This window comes from Protomyctophum parallelum, assembly GCF_964188405.1.
Source record: "Protomyctophum parallelum genome assembly, chromosome: 10".
Lineage (NCBI taxonomy): Eukaryota > Metazoa > Chordata > Actinopteri > Myctophiformes > Myctophidae > Protomyctophum > Protomyctophum parallelum.
This window is the reverse complement of record NC_139704.1, coordinates 37837542-37855078: the sequence shown is the minus strand read 5'-3', so window position 1 is coordinate 37855078 and position 17537 is coordinate 37837542. Positions and strand designations below refer to the sequence as shown.

The 17537-nt window shown below is 41.4% G+C and overlaps 2 protein-coding genes across 2 annotated transcripts in view; both read right to left on the bottom strand.

The window, feature by feature from the left end:
* Positions 1-1493: 1493 nt before the first annotated feature.
* On the bottom strand, positions 1494-7739 carry paox (polyamine oxidase). The gene is made up of 10 exons (XM_083774720.1): positions 7486-7739; positions 5914-6090; positions 5558-5688; positions 4964-5151; positions 4531-4712; positions 3592-3761; positions 3065-3150; positions 2876-2988; positions 2625-2779; positions 1494-2514 (listed from the first exon to the last, which is right to left on the bottom strand). The coding sequence occupies exons 1-10, from the start codon at positions 7706-7708 to the stop codon at positions 2371-2373; spliced, it is 1569 nt and encodes a 522-aa protein (XP_083630846.1). The 5' UTR covers positions 7709-7739; the 3' UTR covers positions 1494-2370.
* Positions 7740-11740: 4001 nt separating this feature from the next.
* Positions 11741-17537, bottom strand: part of rassf4a (Ras association domain family member 4a) — a 28716-nt gene continuing 22919 nt past the window's right edge. Inside the window, exons 6-11 of the mRNA XM_083775635.1 lie at positions 16542-16711; positions 15973-16074; positions 14615-14666; positions 14390-14511; positions 13066-13163; positions 11741-12739 (exon numbers count right to left, since the gene is read on the bottom strand). Of these exons, the coding sequence (XP_083631761.1) occupies positions 12670-12739; positions 13066-13163; positions 14390-14511; positions 14615-14666; positions 15973-16074; positions 16542-16711 (614 nt within the window). The 3' untranslated portion in view covers positions 11741-12669. The remainder of the gene's footprint in view (positions 12740-13065; positions 13164-14389; positions 14512-14614; positions 14667-15972; positions 16075-16541; positions 16712-17537) is intronic.

Sequence of the window (17537 nt, the reverse complement as noted above, 5' to 3'; positions counted from 1 at the left end):
CACTGTCCAGTTGTATGTTTACAGAAAATGTTCAATTCATTGTCACGCTGTCCAGTTAACAAATTAAGATCGGCTCATCTGAAACCCACTTATGTTTTCTTGTAGACACTGTCCTACGACCAGATAGCTCTGTGATTACACCTTTAGCACATGGTGGCTTTACTCTGCAGCCACACTAGCCTCGGAAAGCCAGACATTATTTCCAGGAAGAAAAAATAACCACACTGACTTCACACATTGTGGAAAAAAAGAAAATACCACTTAGGCCCTATTAAAATAGTATAAAAAAAGAAGTGAGGCGTGCTCTCTACATCATCATGATGTATAATAGACACTATGCCTATTTGCTCAGACACTGATGTAAAATTGTCCATTCATTGTCAATGGGGATTTAATGTTTGTGTAAGACCAGCGCCCCTCAAAATAGAGCAGGCAGTTTAAAACATAGTGAAAATGGCCAAGCTACAGAAAATGGCCAAGCTCAGCTTGTAGATATTTTCAGAATAAATCTATTTTGGAGGGGTGCTAGCCTCTCACTCTGAGGGTTTGTGTACTGTAAACACCACTATTGATGACGAAGGTGAGGACGCAAATTGTGATTGGCCGGAATGAGATGATAAATGATAAGAGCGACCCTCATTTCACACAGGTGATTTTTGTTTAAATGTTCTGCAGTGTGGAATAAGTGTTAGGCCTATCATATATCTATTCTGCCTATGACTACACGTCACATATTACCAATTACTAGTACAACTGTTCACGAAGTGAAACGGGCAGAACGCAGCATAGCAGTTTCACCGCTGCTATTCTTGAGGGTGGGTTGACCTTGTAGGTCAGTATATCAGTGGGTTTGAAGGGGTTCCAGGTGGTCCCCAGCTAAATGATGGAGAATTGTTAAAGGACCACTTCACCCCTTTTGCAACCAGATCTTATTTAAATGTTTAGGGCACAAACATGTTCCTGGGGTTTTTTATGTGTGCAATAAGTGTTTTTAGATATTTTAGTCATGGTGCCATAATCATCATGACCGAAAATTGTCAGGAAAATGTGGTCTCACGTCCATCCTGGACTACAAGTCATTCATGCAGCCTCCCTGGGGTCATTGTAGGAATTCAGAAATCCAGTCAAACCCTAGTCAAACACAGAGTTCATTATTTTTCAGGCCATAGGGGGCAAATTTCTAATTGTGCTACTGTTATCTACTACAAATACTACTGACACTGAGTGACTGCAGCTTGTTCCAGCAGCAAAATGTCCCTTTAACCAAATGGACCCTTATAAGATCTTTTACGCTTGAGAGTGTAAAATGAAGCCAAATGAAACCCTTACGGTCCATTTGGTTTCATTGTACGCTCTCAATAGTAGGTGTGTCCTCTATAGTCTATATTACTAATTTGTCATTTTCTCTAAAAGCTCACACACACATCAGAGCCAAATTAGTTGAAATTAGTTCAAACTCAGACTGACAACTGTAAGAATCAAAGTAGAAAAGAGCAAGTAAGAAAATGTATTTGATATCACTCATGTAGAGTATACAACAATGATCTACAAGTAGACCTACAATGTGGACAGATGTAGTCATTCAATACAATATACAAATTACATGGCTTTTTAACAATAATCCTTTCCTTTGATTACAAAACTGCAATTTAATCTGAACACTTTTGGATCATATAAAACACTGAAAACATTGCACTTTACAAAAAATATATTATTTTCTCTCAAAACCTTTTTCAATGCAAATGCAATGCAATGCAGAGCAACTTACTTTAGTGCAAGATTGGCATAAAATGCCATGAACAATGAATTAGTCAAACTACAACAGGGCCAAGTGTTTAGACCAGGGACAGGGGTGTCCACACTTTTTTGATTTGAGAGCTACTTTCAAAATGACCTCCTGAACAAGATCTACCCACCAAAAACATTATCCCAATGCTGAAAATAGTTTAAAAATGTACCTGATGGGGCTTTGGAATAGTGGCACTGTCGTTACATATTAGACAAACGCACATGGAATGGGAAATAGAGGCGGGGAAATGGAATTGGTCGTTTCTTTTATATAATGCTAGTGACGTTTGTGCGCAACACTCTTGAAAGAACAATATTCCATTGTGGGTTTGAGTTGACAGGCCCTGTTTGATGCCAATCAATCAAGTCACGTTAATTCAAGTGGCAGATGCATTTCTTTAAATATTATATATATATATATATATATATATATTTATTTATTTTTTAGGGGCATAGTCATGTGGTCTCGGGTCTACCTGCACACCCTTTCTGATCTCCTGATAGATCGCGATCTACCTTTTGGGCACCCCTGGATTAGACAAGACATTACAAGAATTATTTAAGTACAGTGAGTTGCTTCGTTTATAGCTTTGACTTGGGCTTGATGGAAGAGTAGTGAGAGATGAGCCTGTCAGCTTCTCTCCAGCCAGATAGCAGTGCTCCATGGACAGTGGAGAAGTAGCATGGATGAGTGGCCTCTCCAGCAAACAACACCTGGAATGGAGGCTGATGCACAACAACAGAGAAAATACTTAAACAATATTGCTGCATTACATAGCATTTAACGTGTGTGTGTGTGTGTGTGTGTGTGTGTGTGTGTGTGTGTGTGTGTGTACCTGAGAATCAGCCCCCTTTGCGGGGAGGGGTTCTGCCAGATTCTGCAGGTCCTGCTCAGAGCAGCGAGTTCCTGGGTAAGTGTAGGATCCACAGGTCCAGGGGTCATGGAACCATTGGGAGCGCAGGACACTCCTCGGGGTGAGGATGGGATTTCCTAAAACACACCATTTTGAAATAAACTGTATCGTCCTAAATGCACACAGCCAGTTAAAAACTCAACACAAATCGGGCATAAGATATTTAGGCTCACCTGTGAACCTGCGGATGAGTTGTGTGACGGAGTGGGTGACTTCCGGTTCCGACAGCGTCTCCATATATTCTGACTCATGTCCAGCAATCCAACCACACAGAACATGGCCATACCTAAAAAAACAAACAAAACATTAGGGATTACATTTCGCTGTCCGTGCATCATTTCTTAAGGAGAAAATGATGTTACCTTTCTGTGGGCTTGAGCACCGTGAAACCAAATAGCTTCTTTATCCAAGACCTTTGTAGATCTGGCACCTGATCAACCATATCCACCTGGAAGAAGTTTAAATGGGTATTTATGTTCATATAAACATGTGTGAAAATAGTAAAATCTAATCTAATCTAAGTGCTCATACTTTGCCGTAAACAAAATAGTGAAAACAACCAAATTACAAACTCCCCGTTTTTGAAAATCCTTTCAAATAATTTATAATATTATTATAAATTAGAGAAACGTCATTTTGGGAAATCTTGTAACCTTCATTATGTATATGATGATGTATTACCATCTTTTGTTATTGCTTACTGTAAATCGCTCTGGATTATGTGAGTCTGCTAAATGCCTAAATTGTATTTGTAACCTATAATGGGCACGACCAAAATAGGAACACCAGGTAGAAAGTGGTTATGGTCCAGAACGTATAATGTTTAAGGTTAATGAGAGCCCATCAACATTGTGTACTTGTCTGTGGTCATCGTTACACTAATGCACACCTCATCCTCCCACAGGAGGTAGATGACCTCACAGTCTTCATCCCACCATGGAGAATCAAACTCCACATAGATTTTGTTGTTGGTTCCAAATCCCATCCTCTGGACAGAATGCAGCTTGTGTAAAGGCAGCGCAGGACTGAACAGAGTTGAATGGTGTTTCTTTAGGTATCCTGATATAATAGAAAATAGAAACATAGTTCAATTCAGGTCAACCCCACAGGAGTCCACAAGAGCTGAGTTACTGTTGCCCAACAACTAAACTCTGAACTTTGAACCGAGATGTCATATATACTGTAACAGTAGATGCCTGAATATATGATGAAGAATGATCTGACACTGAACCTTGGTACTGTACACAAGTCTATATCAATGGGAAACCAACTGTGTGGTGTATGTGTCTGCATAGCTTTCAAATGTAAACATACTGTCATAGACAACGGTCTGCCACATTACATGTATTCTGTTGGCTCACTTGATTTGACATTTCCAAGTGCTCTGGTGAAAAATGGCACATCGATATTTCTTTTTATCTCACAATTTTTGTAACCCATTATTTTCCCCCAGTGTCAATTGTCTAATGTAATCCTGAGTGCTACACTCCCTCGGCCCACCTGGGGAGAGCAACGGACTGACCTCATGCTTCCTTCTATGCATTAGGAGTCCAAGCCGCTTCTTTTCACCTGACAGGGGGAGTTTCCCCAGTTGGACGTAGCGCGTGGAAGGAACACGTTATTCCAACCAGTTCCTTTCCCCTCCATCAGGCTGGCCAGGGGGAGGCAGTATAAAGACAAGGATTACTGCATATCTTTGTGAGGGTACCTACCCTATGGGACAAGGGGAGAACATGCAAACTCCCCACAGAAAGGCCCTTTTGCCAACCTTTTTGCCATGGCACATCGATATTACAAAATGGTATTAAATCTAGGTGCACAAGTTTACCCAGAGGCACGGTAACAATAACATGGTCAGCAGTGATCCTTTCTCCATCCTCACACTCAACGGTCACAGGGCGTTCTCCTTTCGCTGTGCTATTCCAGTGAACACAGTGAACAGGTCGCCTGTAAGACGTTATCCCTCCGGGGAGCTCTGACATCAAGTTCTTGACTACACCTTCATAGCCTCTGTAAGGGGAATAAAGTTCTTACATTTTTAAAGAGAAAGACATCTGCAACGGCATCATTCTGTGTGTGGAGGACATCCGAACATATATGCACCCATTCTATAAACAGAGATTATCAACGTGTTCATAACACAATTATAAGATGCAATAATTTTTAAAATGGCTGGTTGTGCTCATAAACATGTGTGGTTATCAATGCACAATGTCATCATCAATGTGTGTGTGCAAACATGGTACAGCAGGGGCACTAACTTTGGGAATGTGCAGTCAAGACCAGGCATACTCTTGTACATCCCAAAAGCCCCCAGCCCCACCTCGTCCATGGAGTGTGTGCCATTGACACAGCACTCCCCCTTCATCAGGGTACTCATCAGACACAGTCTCATGGCCCTAGTGGAGGCATCTTCATCTGCCCACTGCTCTGCTGCTCGCCGTGATGCCTACATGTACACATCAGAACATGTATTTCATGCACACATTATGGCTTAATATCCAAAGGAGCTCTTATAATCACCCCGCACCGCATGATTACTTTTTGCACCAGCACATTTGGCAAACTCTGAGGCCCCATCTCTGTCATTTTCACGTCTCTCTCTTCACAACGTGAAGAGACGAGAGCAAGTGCCCGAGCTAAGCAGCCAGTGACTTGCGTGTCGACTGAGTTGGCCAGGTGTGGTGTACGTAATTGGTTGCAGATTGGCTGCAAGTGCATGTATGTCACGTTCATCCAGTCAAAGCAGAGCCAAAGAATACAATGGTGGCATAGTTTGCTAAATTCCTGTGAAAGGCATATACTGTATACACCCCATGCACCAGTGGGTCTTTTATCAAAATGCCAAAATGTACCTGTGTCCGAATAAAATCTCCCACACTGGGCCATGGTTCTTCTCCCTTATCATGACAGTCCCCACTTTCATCCAGCAGGTCGTTAAACATTCCCACCGCAGGATATGTGTCTTCATAACTCAGCTTCTTACCTGCATATAACACAGGATAACACACCGAATTATAATCTGGAATTTATGTTCAGACCAAGCACATTGTATCATGATGACAGACAGGCATTAATTAGTGACCTATCCTACCTACTACTGTAGTTTACCATTACATAAAACTCATAAAGATAACAGAGAGGACAGTCTTGACTCTTGAATAGGGCTTGTGACATCCAGAGTGTGGATGATGAAATGTTAATGTGTGACCTGAACTGCTGAACCAGTTGGAGAGCCAGGGAGGATGTCCTTTGACTTCCATGGCCTGGTTTTCTGGGGTCAGAGCTTCTGGTTCCAGGAGATCATACTGGCGGGCAAGACGGAACACTGGGTTCTCCTCACTTGGTCCATGAATCCAGTTTGCACCTATCTCAATGATATTGTTGCCTAGAGAAAAATAAACAATAAGGGAAGGGATGGTATAAAAAAAAGCACACAAACAGAAGTAATTCTTTTTACAAAATACCCTGCCTCAGAGTTATTATTACATTTTGTTTCAGGGGCATGTGGCTAAAATAAAACAATCAATGACATAAGGAATTACACATTTTCCCTGCTGGAGAATGTGCAAAATACTAGGCTACTATCAAGGGAGGGCACTGGCAGCCTTAATTTAGGGAACGACTGTGATCTAGCCTAATATTTAGACTATCGTAGATGTTAATCAGAATAATGCAAATACAGAATGTATAGGCCTATCACTGAAAAATATAAAATCTGACTCTATCTGCCTTGGTTAGATGTATTTTATTATTGAGTCTGAGTGACTGAAGTAAAAGTCAGACTAGATGAAATACTTCATACATCTATGATAGTCTTGATCGAGGGCTTTGATTGATTGATTGAAATATTTATTAACAGTTTGTAGAATTTACAGTACATTTTAAGCACAAACTCAATACAAAGACTGTCAACTGTGAGTGGACGACCCAATTAAGCATTACACTTGTTTACAACAGGGTCCACATTGTTCAATTCATCAAAACATTTAAAGACATACAACCATTTAGAGACATACAAATAGACATTTCTATGTAGCTAAAGAACAGAACAGGAATTCATCATATGGGAAGCAAAAAAGGGAAAATATACAAGCACTGGGAAAATATACAATATACAGTGAGGGAAATGGGGTGGGGGGGATTCAGATTTTACAGAGGCCAGTTTCGAATTGCAGCCATCAGTAGGTGCCCTTTGAGAGCGGTTTTGAAGGAGTCAAGGGATTCACATGTCTTAATGACTGTTGGTAGGGCGTTCCACATTTTGGTGGCATAGGAGCGAAAATAATTTAGTCCCTTGTTTGTGCCGAATCTGGGTTGTACATGGTTTGTTGCACTCCCTCTGGTGTTGTGGGTGTGGACTTCGTTTACATTAAGGAAGTATTTAGACAGGTACATGGGTATCTTGGTGGTGTATCGAATCTTGTGGACCAGACCCATTGCAAGATGCTGTACTCTGTCGACGACCCTAAGCCATCCCAGCCTGTCAAAGTGGGCAGGGGTGAGGTGGGTTCGGGGGGTGAGGCCAAGTAGGAGCCTGACCAGTTTGTTTTGGGAGGTCTGGAGCCTTGTTTTAAGGGCCTTTGAGGTGCTGTGGTACCAAGAGGTGGATGCATAGTCAAAGAAACCTTGTATGAGGGCTCCTGTTAAGGTCTTCAAGGTGACACTCTCTCTAGCCCCATATGGAACCAGCTCGGAACTACGAGACGAGAGTTCCATATGGGGCTATCATTTATACTCAGACAGAAACAGCAGATCTAAGTTTACAGTCGCTGTCACTCACCCATTCGTCCCGTTTTGACTCGTCCTCCACTCCTCGCCGTTGCTTCGAGGATCCGAACATTCCTAAATCCATGTTTAACAAGTTTTTGCGCCGCTCCGATCCCAGATATACCACACCCGATTATTATGATCCGAGTGTCCAGACCCGGTTGCAACGCCATGGCTCTTATCACGCGCTTAATACGAAATATTCCCAAATTACACCATACTCTGCAATAATACATGCACTTCCTGATGCACTTGGAGTTCACTTCAGTCCACCACCCTACAACAACAAGTAATGTGTTTTAGTTCCGCCTCTAGTTTAGCCACTCCTCTTGTGGATTTTGACATTTGAATTAAGGAAAACTAGTAAAAATAAATAATAATAAAATGCATTTAAAAGTTAAAACGTAAACGTTTTCAGTGACCAATTTATCATTTATATACTGGTCAATTATGTCTCCTTTATGGGTCGTGTGTGTGTGTGTGTGTGTGTGTGTGTGTGTGTGTGTGTGTGTGTGTGTGTGTGTGTGTGTGTGTGTGTGTGTGTGTGTGTGTGTGTGTGTGTGTGTGTGTGTGTGTGTGTGTGTGTGTGTGCGTGCGTGCGCGCGCTATTTATGCTGCTATTATACAGTATAACTGATACCGGTAGCTGTATATGTAGTGATGGCGCCATCTTGCGGATATCAATAGTAAGCCTACCGGACTGTACCGGTACTTACAAATACTGAAGAGAATCCCAATTCTTCACTAATTCTAAAAAGCAACATTGTCATTTAGCTCTGAATCATGTGATGTACAGTGTACATCACACTGTACATTGTACAGTGCCCTGCAGTTGTTAGGCATTATCACATTGCATGCATGCTTTGTTTGATTTCCATTTAAAGGATGGAAATATTGTGTGGTCATTTTGAGGAGGCCCTTTGTCTTCTTAATTTGACCCTGGAGTCAGCCAAGTAATTAGAGTGTTTATTTATTATCCACCTACTAGGTGTTTGGGGAAAAGCTCAAGCAATATGGCAGTTGCTTCCTGTGTACACCCTGCCCAGCCAGGCCTACTGTAGATGTTGGGTTTTGTCCAGACTCCAGAAGTTTCTGTTATTACAGTTTGACTTTATGATTAGGGAGGTCATGGCAACTGCAGGGCCTGTTGTCATTCAGGGGTGGCGGTGGCTCAGGGGTAGAGTGGCTGGATGGTAACCGCAAGGTTGCCAGCTTGAACCCGGGTTCCCCCAGAGTTAGTGTCGAAGTGTCCTTGAGCAATTAAGACACTGAACCCGGAAATTGCTCCTGATGTGCTGGTTGGTGCCAACCGTGCCATCGGTGTATGAATGTGTGTGTGAATGCCTTGGATAAAGGCGCTATATAAATGCACCAATTACCATTCAGGACATCTGGGTAATTGTTCTTAGCAACAGGACTCACAATAGTCTGTTTCCATATTGTGGAACCCTCTGCTGGCTGAATTGCAATTAAAGACCAAAGACATAAAGATGTCATTGTAAATGTTCTGCGCAACCGGTTTGCAGCACTTTAAAGCAGTGAGCAGGGGGTCTTCAGTGTTTTTCAGGTCAAGGACCCCTTAGCTGAGAGAGAGATGAAGCAAGGATCCCCATAGCTCTGGTCCATAGCTCTAATGTGTTTCTAAATGCAACGCATTAGAGCTATATGGACCAGAGCTAGGATCCCCACTACATATTGAATTCATGTTAAATGTGGGTTTTCAGTTTTAAATACTTAAACCCTCAATACTTTATAAGTAGACTATTTTACAAAAAGCATAATCATAGAAAACAGTTTAACACCAATTCTTCATTTAGACCTTTAGGAAATACAGTAGGCTATTTAAGAAATGGATCCAAAATGTTTCACGTTGCATTAATAACCGGTCTCTGTCCCCACCTCTCTTTAAGGGGTAAATATATTCTATGCCTTGAGTTGAAACCTCAGGGTACATATATCATGTCCAGTACTGTTAAAGTGTATGAGGGATTTTTCATCTTTTGATCTGATATTACTTTTATTTGTTCAGTGATTCTGGTTCTTAATTCTCTTTTAGTTTTTCCTACATGGCAAAAGCCACAGGGACATTTAAGGAGGTAGGGTAGACAATTTTTTTCGTTCTACAAGTGATTCTCCCTTTGACTTTAATTTTCTCTCAACAGGTCAAAGAATAGTTTTGTCTAGCACATTTTCTCCTATTTCTCAACATATTAAGTTAAAAAGCAATTGGCACTCTCCAGTGTCGCATCTATAGGTAAAACCTTTTCTACTCTTGCAAACAAAAGGTCTAAGAACCTAATAGACAAACTAGTTAAAAATGATAATCAGGTAACTTCTGCCTTAATTGCAACGCCATGATTAAAGGAGAGAATTTCTTTGCATCCTCAAACAGGTAAAAAAGAAAAAAAAAGTCAAAGGGAGAATCACTTGTAGAACGAAAAATGTAGTTATAATGTAATCACAGTGCAATACACCTCCCAGCCGATAAGGGCACGTAGTTGAAAGCATAATAGTGAAAAAACTGATAAAATGGCCACTGATGTGGTTAAAATGTTTTTAATTGAACAATAGTGAAGATACAGGTTCTAATATCCACCACTCCTGAATGAAGTGTCTGGTGCTGACGTTTAAATTAAAAGATCAATTAAAAGCAAGAGTGTAGAAGTGGGTCTTGAGCTGTGCTTTAAAAATGTCTACAGAGGCTGCCTGTCGAAGGTACAGTGGGAGTTTGTTCCAATTGCATTTTGAGCTTGTTGATCGGCTATTTTCGGCAAAAGCTTACCCCACAATAACAGAAAATATACTAGTATAGAGCCCTGAGGGACTCCACACAACCATAAGGGATTTTAAGTGGTTACAAACCCTGCTTTTTTAAATACCATTTCAAACTATTAAGATGTATGTTTTAGGATTGATTTTAAAATTATTTTACTTGTCTATAAAGCTCTCAATGGTCTCGCACCTTCCTACCTACATGACTGCCTGCCTAAATATGTCCCAAACCGCCCCCTAAGGTCTTCCACTGCTGGCCTGCTCGCTTTGCCTAAAAAAATGGCAACTAAAAAATACGGGGAAGCAGCTTTTTGCTTCTACGGGCCGTCGGCATGGAACAAGCTCCCACTGTACCTTCGTCAGGCAGCCTCTGTAGACATTTTTAAAGCTCAGCTCAAGACCCACTTCTACAACATTGCTTTTAATTGATCTTTTATTTATTTTATTTTTGTCCTCACTGTATTGTATTACTGCTTGTTTTTTGTCATTGCCTTGCTTTTCTTTTATTCTCCATTGTTCTGTAAAGCACTTTGAGCTGCATTTCATGTCATGAAAGGTGCTATACAAATAAAGTTTTATTATTATTTTATTATTATTAATATCTGTGTATCCAATCCGCAGGGCCAGACAAACAAATAAAAGGCTTAAGTTTGTTATGATAATTATGTTGATGCTATTCTAGGACTAGCAGTGAATCTTACTAGAACTGCTGTGGAACTGTGGGAAAGGAGACCCCCATCTCTCAGGAATCAGGATACTGCCATTGTGTTATCTGGATTCATGGGTCACACACACACACACACACACACACACACACACACACACACTCTCTCTCTCTCTCTCTCTCTCTCTCTCTCTCATGGGAACTTGCTGGCCAAGACGGTCACTCAGTTAAGAGAACAATGCTGAAACTGAAAAGGAAATACTAAAGATGGCTGTTTTGTTAGCAGGAACAATAAGAGTTGTGTTACAGTACAATAAATTCCCAGTGTTCCATTTAACATTTGGTCCTATTGGGACACTTGTGTTAAATGATCACTAATGATTCGATTGTACGGTACGTCATGTTTAAACATTTTATGATTTTTTGTAAATTTCCAAACATCATCCTTCAACAGTGTTGCACAACAGTAGCGGTACGTATGTATGTGTGTGTATATATATATATATATATATATATATATATATATATATATATATATATATGTGTGTTATATATAATTATAATTTATTTGTGGCTTGTGTGGCCCAGATCTCTGACGCTACAATCCCGAAGTCTTTGCTGCTTGTCACTCCCCATTTACTGTCAGCCTACTGTCCTATTATCAATAATAAAGGCATAAAAATAAAAATAAAGAGCTTGTGACTAAATATTATAACTACATTGGATCCAATGGAACAGGAACACAGGTTATTTTTTTCATTTGAAAAGTTGCACGAACAATGTCGGGCAACAATTGTTGCAGCACTGACACACCCGTGACCCAGACTGGATAAATGTATTTATTACATAGAAAAACATTGCCAAAAAACATCCAAACAAGTACAAATATTGGAGGAGTAACAGCCTGTCGTGAAGGATATATTCTATACAAAACATTAATACATTAGGATATAAAGCAATAAAAACACTTGGTAAACTAAACAGCACGTATACAAATTGTAAGCTCATATCGTTCTGAAAGTAGAAGCACATTGGTATATCATATGGTTCTATTGCAGCCTTTATTAATTACATCAACATTCTCTACTGTATTCTCTACTGTATTCTATTGCAGTGGTTCTCAACCTTTTCAGGCTGCGACCCCCTGATCTACAAGCTTGTAGATCAGCTATTTTCACAATTGTTGCCCGTCTTTTTTTAAGTATATTAAAAAGGTCTTAAAAGTTATTAAATTGAATTCGGGACCCCCACAAAAAACCTTGGACCACTGTCCTACTGTGTAGTTGAACAATCATCAGCCTGCCCTGCATGGTTACACCTCATTTATATACTTTATCATAATAGTGATACTCCCCAAAACAGCACCTTGTCATGTTGTAGTTGAACATCAGTGAGTGACAATGTTACTACAATGAAGCAGAAACTAGTTTCCATGCTCACTCCTACTCTTGCGGACCTCCCACCCTCCCTCTCTAATACAGTACACGCACAGCCGCACACACAAACCTCTCTTCTTCTCTCACACCCTGCTTATTGTGTGCACATGCCTGCACAGCCACACACACACACACACACACACACACACACACACACACACACACACACACACACACACACACACACACACACACACACACACACACACACACACACACACACACACACACACACACACACACACACACACACACACACACACACACACACACACACACACACACACACACACACACACACACACACACACGCACTCACTCACAGTCAGACTCTCTCACTGGTGTTGTCTCTACCCTCAAGTTGATGTAGAATCATGGACTTCAGTACACTGTACCTGCAGAGGATAGACAAGACAAAGTATTAGTCTCTCTGGCTCTGTGTGTGTCAACAATAAAGATGGCAGCGCACCCAAGTGTCCAATCCGCTGTGTCATCTGCTTCAAAATACATAACTTTAATGATATTGTCATTGTCATCCTGGTGACTAAAGTTCTCAATGGAAGACTAGGAGACCACCTCCCACCACTACAGATTGGTTAAAATAATGCTTTGTTCATTAAAATAAGTCCCGGATCGTAGCTTTAAGGCCAGCAGAGAGACATATTGACATATTGTAGGCATTGGCTTGTGTGTGTTCCAGAGGAATGAGAGAAGCACTTACTTTTTGGTTAGTTTGGACACTTCACGTTCCTCCTCTTCTTGCAGTTTCTCTACAAAGCTGTCTAAAACTGGAATCTCAAACTTGATGTACTGGGCAACCTGGGGAGTGACAAAGTAACAAAGCATCAACTAAAGATGTCACGCCAGTGAGAGGTATTCAGTCTTATACTCTTCTATGAGCAGTGGTGGACAAAAATGTTGTCCACCACTGCTCATAGAAGAGTATAAGACTGAGTCACAGTAGGCCTATAGGTTCTCTTTGTCAAATATTACTCAACTACAGTACAAGTGAAAGTTGCTCTGTCAAATTTATATTGGAGTACTGGAGTACTGTACTTGCTTTTAAAAATAACTTCAGTATTCAAAACAAAGTATATTTTTGACGTGTTTAGAGCTTGTAGCTATTTTCAATATATTCTAAATGTACTAGTGGAGTGAAGGTCACAACTGTCCAGAATTTTGAAATATACATTACAAATACTAAAGTAAAGTAGCCTACAGATATTTAAAAGATGTAGCCTAGTACACAAGAAGTACGCAAGTAAATGTACGTGGTTCTGGTTACTGTCCACCACTGTCTATGAGAATGACCCAGATAAAACTTCTTCCTCCAGCATCAAGACTGTTTTGTCATTAACATGTTTTGTTATGTCAGGTGGCTAAGGCCCATTGTTAGTTACATCAGTCCCCAGACAGGATATCTTTTCTCAGATTGCTAAAATTAGCCCAAAGGTCTATCATTGGTCCATTGTGTCATTCTTTCCATGTTGGGAACTATGGGACAAATATAGACCCACGGAAAGACAGCTGGCTAGCTAGGCAAATAACACAGGCTTTCAAAGTGGGGGCCACCAGGGGGCCCATTTCATTTATTTCTTTTTCAAACAAATTAATAAAATAACTATAAATGCACCAAGTCTCCGTCTCTCATATCTGGAGCTGGCCTGTTCGGACATCATTCTGACAGCTGCATAGACTCTGACAAATAAATATATGGGCATAAAAGGGACACAGACATGTGTAGGCCAGTGCCCAACGGGGACCGCTCTAGAGGCTCTGGACATGGCCCCTGCCAAGGCTCTGGACACGGCCCAAATAGTCTATTGATCACATCTGATCACCCCTAGAGCTGGCCTGTTATGACATCGCAATTATGTTCCGACATCTGCATAGACTGCACATTTGGGCATGCCTGATAAAGAACTTGCATCGTTCCAAGTAGGCCTTGCCCCACGGGCATCACTCTAGTAATAATAATAATAATGATAATAATAATACAAATCAAAATAATAAACAAGTCCCCACTTTGAGGAGCACCGACTTACGTCATATGTGACCTCTTCTCCCAGGTCTGACTCCATAACGAAGATCTTGGAGACTTTCTCACAGGGTCCGTAGAGCACTCGGGTCACCAGGGGGTACTCCCCGTCCCTCAGTCTGGTCCTCTCTACCGCCGTCAGAGATCAAAGAAAAGCCACAGCTGAGAACAAATTCACGCGGCGGCTGAAAACTCTAGCGACAAACAAATCTGAGCAGAACTTTGGACTCACCACCAGACTCGTGCACCATATAGAGGACAAACTCATCCGATTTATTCTCCACCTTGATTGAGACACAGACAGAATTTTGCTGTTTAGCACAGTGGTTCTCAAAGTGGGGTCCGGGGAACCCCAGGGCTCCTTGAGGTGGTTCCAGGGGGTCCTCAGCTAAATTATTGATCGTTAGGAACCAAATGCACCGATATGGAGGGTTGTAACTCTGAGAGTGTACAAACGGAACCAAGAGTTATACAGGGGTTCTCAATGTGGGGTCTGGTGACCCCCAGGGGGTCCTTGAGTGGGTTCCAGGGGGTCCCGAGGAAAATGGGTTCATAAGGTATATCTAAATCTCTAAATACTTTGTCTATTAAAAAGTGGTTAGAAGAAAAAGCACTCACAAAAGACCACAATGGAAATATTCTCTTGAGCGTTTGGGTTTTATCCTTTTGACAGAAATATCTGTTCTTTGTCAACAGAACAATCAATCAATCCATGAAACTAAGTTACAAGGTAAACAGCATCCGTCTAAACAACATGCTATCTACCTAACATGAACAAGTGGATACTGGTTACAGCAAATGACAATTTAAGAGAGGATTTCTTTTTTATTTGAGCTCATTTAGATATGACATTAGGACAGGAAAGTGAGGACAGAGAGGGGGAGACATGAAACACAGGTGTCGAGCGCTACTGGAACAGAGTGCGTTTGCTATCACATGGTTGACCAGTCATCTGCTGTAGCACTTGACCCAGTGACTAAGTGACTAAGAACATTTACTTGAGTACTGTACTTAAGTACGTTTTTTTAAGCTGCTTATAATATTGACATTTTCTGGAAAATGTCAGAATTTCAAGACGGCAATGCAATGATATTAAAAAAGACAATCTAGTTTGGAATTTGTACTTTGAATACTCAAGTATTTTAAGTATTTTTAAGAGCATATACTTTTAAAGTATACAGTATTAAAAATAATAATACAGTGACGCTGTAGTATCAAGTAGGGCTGTTAATTTGCGAAATAAACCAAAAAGTTACAATAAACCAAAGAATTATAATATGGAGAAATTGGAGATAAGAGTTTTTTTTGCCTCGATAGCAATGATTTGCAGTATCTATACTATGGGCTGTATTTTGCGTGTCTTAAGTACCAGGTCTTATTCCCTAACTTGAGTAAACTAAAGACCTGGAGGCGTGATCAATGCCATTTGGCTATTCTGAGTGGCCAAAGAGCATTGATCACGCCTCCAGGTCTTTAGTTTACTCAAGTTAGGGAATAAGACCTGGTACTTACTGTAAGACACGCAAAATACAGCCCTTTGACTCAAAGCACTGGGGTCGAGTGCTTTGTCCACTAGGCCTCGTCTCTTACCCTGAACTTGTGGAGCAGCAGGTTGAGGACCTGTATGGTGGTCATGGAGCTGCAGACCCGCACGTTGGTGACCGAGCCGTAGGCCGGAGTGAACACGGACGTCTGGGGACAGGAAGGGGGAAGATGGGGGAAGCTTTAGGAAACACCACCATGCCGTTTCTGTTCATCTCCAGGCAGAAGAACACACATTTAGAACAGGAAGCTGAAGACATCGAGGAAGGAAATACCTGCAGGGCCTGCAAAATGGAAGCTTTTCCACAGCACAGCTGCGTGCGAGTGCATGTGGAATGTGTGCGAGTGTGTGCACATGTGGGATTTATGTGTGCGTTTGTGTGCACATACAATATAACAGTGGCAACATGCAAGGTGCACGCACACACACACACACACACACACACACGCGCGCGCAAAGAGAGCGTCCAACAGTGCTATTGTGCAGCACTCAGCGACTGTGCAGACACACCCCTCACAGGAAACCACTGGCTCTCTGCACCTGGAGCTATGTCAACAACGGGATACGTTCAAATGTGTGTGCGTGTGCATGTATTGTACACGCTTACACGCGTTACCTTGTGGTTGTAAAAATGTCCGTTGATGGAGAAGCGGTGAGCACGGAGGCGCTGCAGGTCCCTGGTACTGTGGGTTTTAGGCCTCCTCTGAACTCCCATGAAGGAGGCATCGCTCCTGGTCCTCAAGAGCTGTGGGGCCTCCTCCTCTTCCTCCTGGCTCCCCACGGTGCCTACCACGCACGCACACACACACACAGTCACACACACACACCCCCCAACAGTTGCGACTAAATCTGCATTCTGCACGCTTAATGTCGTCTCCCAAGCTAATGGCAACTGTTAATGCCTTTCTGATTGACTGATTGATGTTGTGGTACAGTAAGACATTAAGGCTAAACTTGTTTCCATTGTGGTCCTGCAGTATGCATTCAATTCATCAACATAGCGGCCTAACAAAATAGCACAGTGACGCATGTCATCAACAAATACAAACACTGTATGTAGCCTACAAAAGAGATGGGATAATTACATTTACTTCCACATGTGCTCTCCAGAAGTCTCAGGCCAATTTTGAAATAAACAACTATTACACATCCTGTAATGGTCTTGTCAACCACCTCCCACCACTGCACATGTACTGGTTATATTGTATTTGTATTTACATAACTTCACCATACAGAATGGTTAAAATAGACTTTTATTCACTAAACTAAGATTGCCACTCTTAAAGATAATGAGGGATGTACATTTTGGGTCCATGGTTTTTGAATCCATGACAAAAATAATTAACCCCATGTTTGAAGGTAGCTGAAATAGAAAGAAAAAAACGTCTGCATTTTGAGGACATGAACATGGTCGGATTGATTCTTAAGCCCAAACCACACCAAAGGGTCAGGTTGGGACAAAACCGCTTTTAAGGTAAAACACACCAATGCAACTCATTGAGTTCCAATGAGTTGCATTGGTGAGGTCTACCTTAAAAATCGTTTTGTCCCAACCGACCCTTTGGTGTGTCTTGGGCTTTAAGACACGTTTGTTGTTGGATTAATTGCTTTT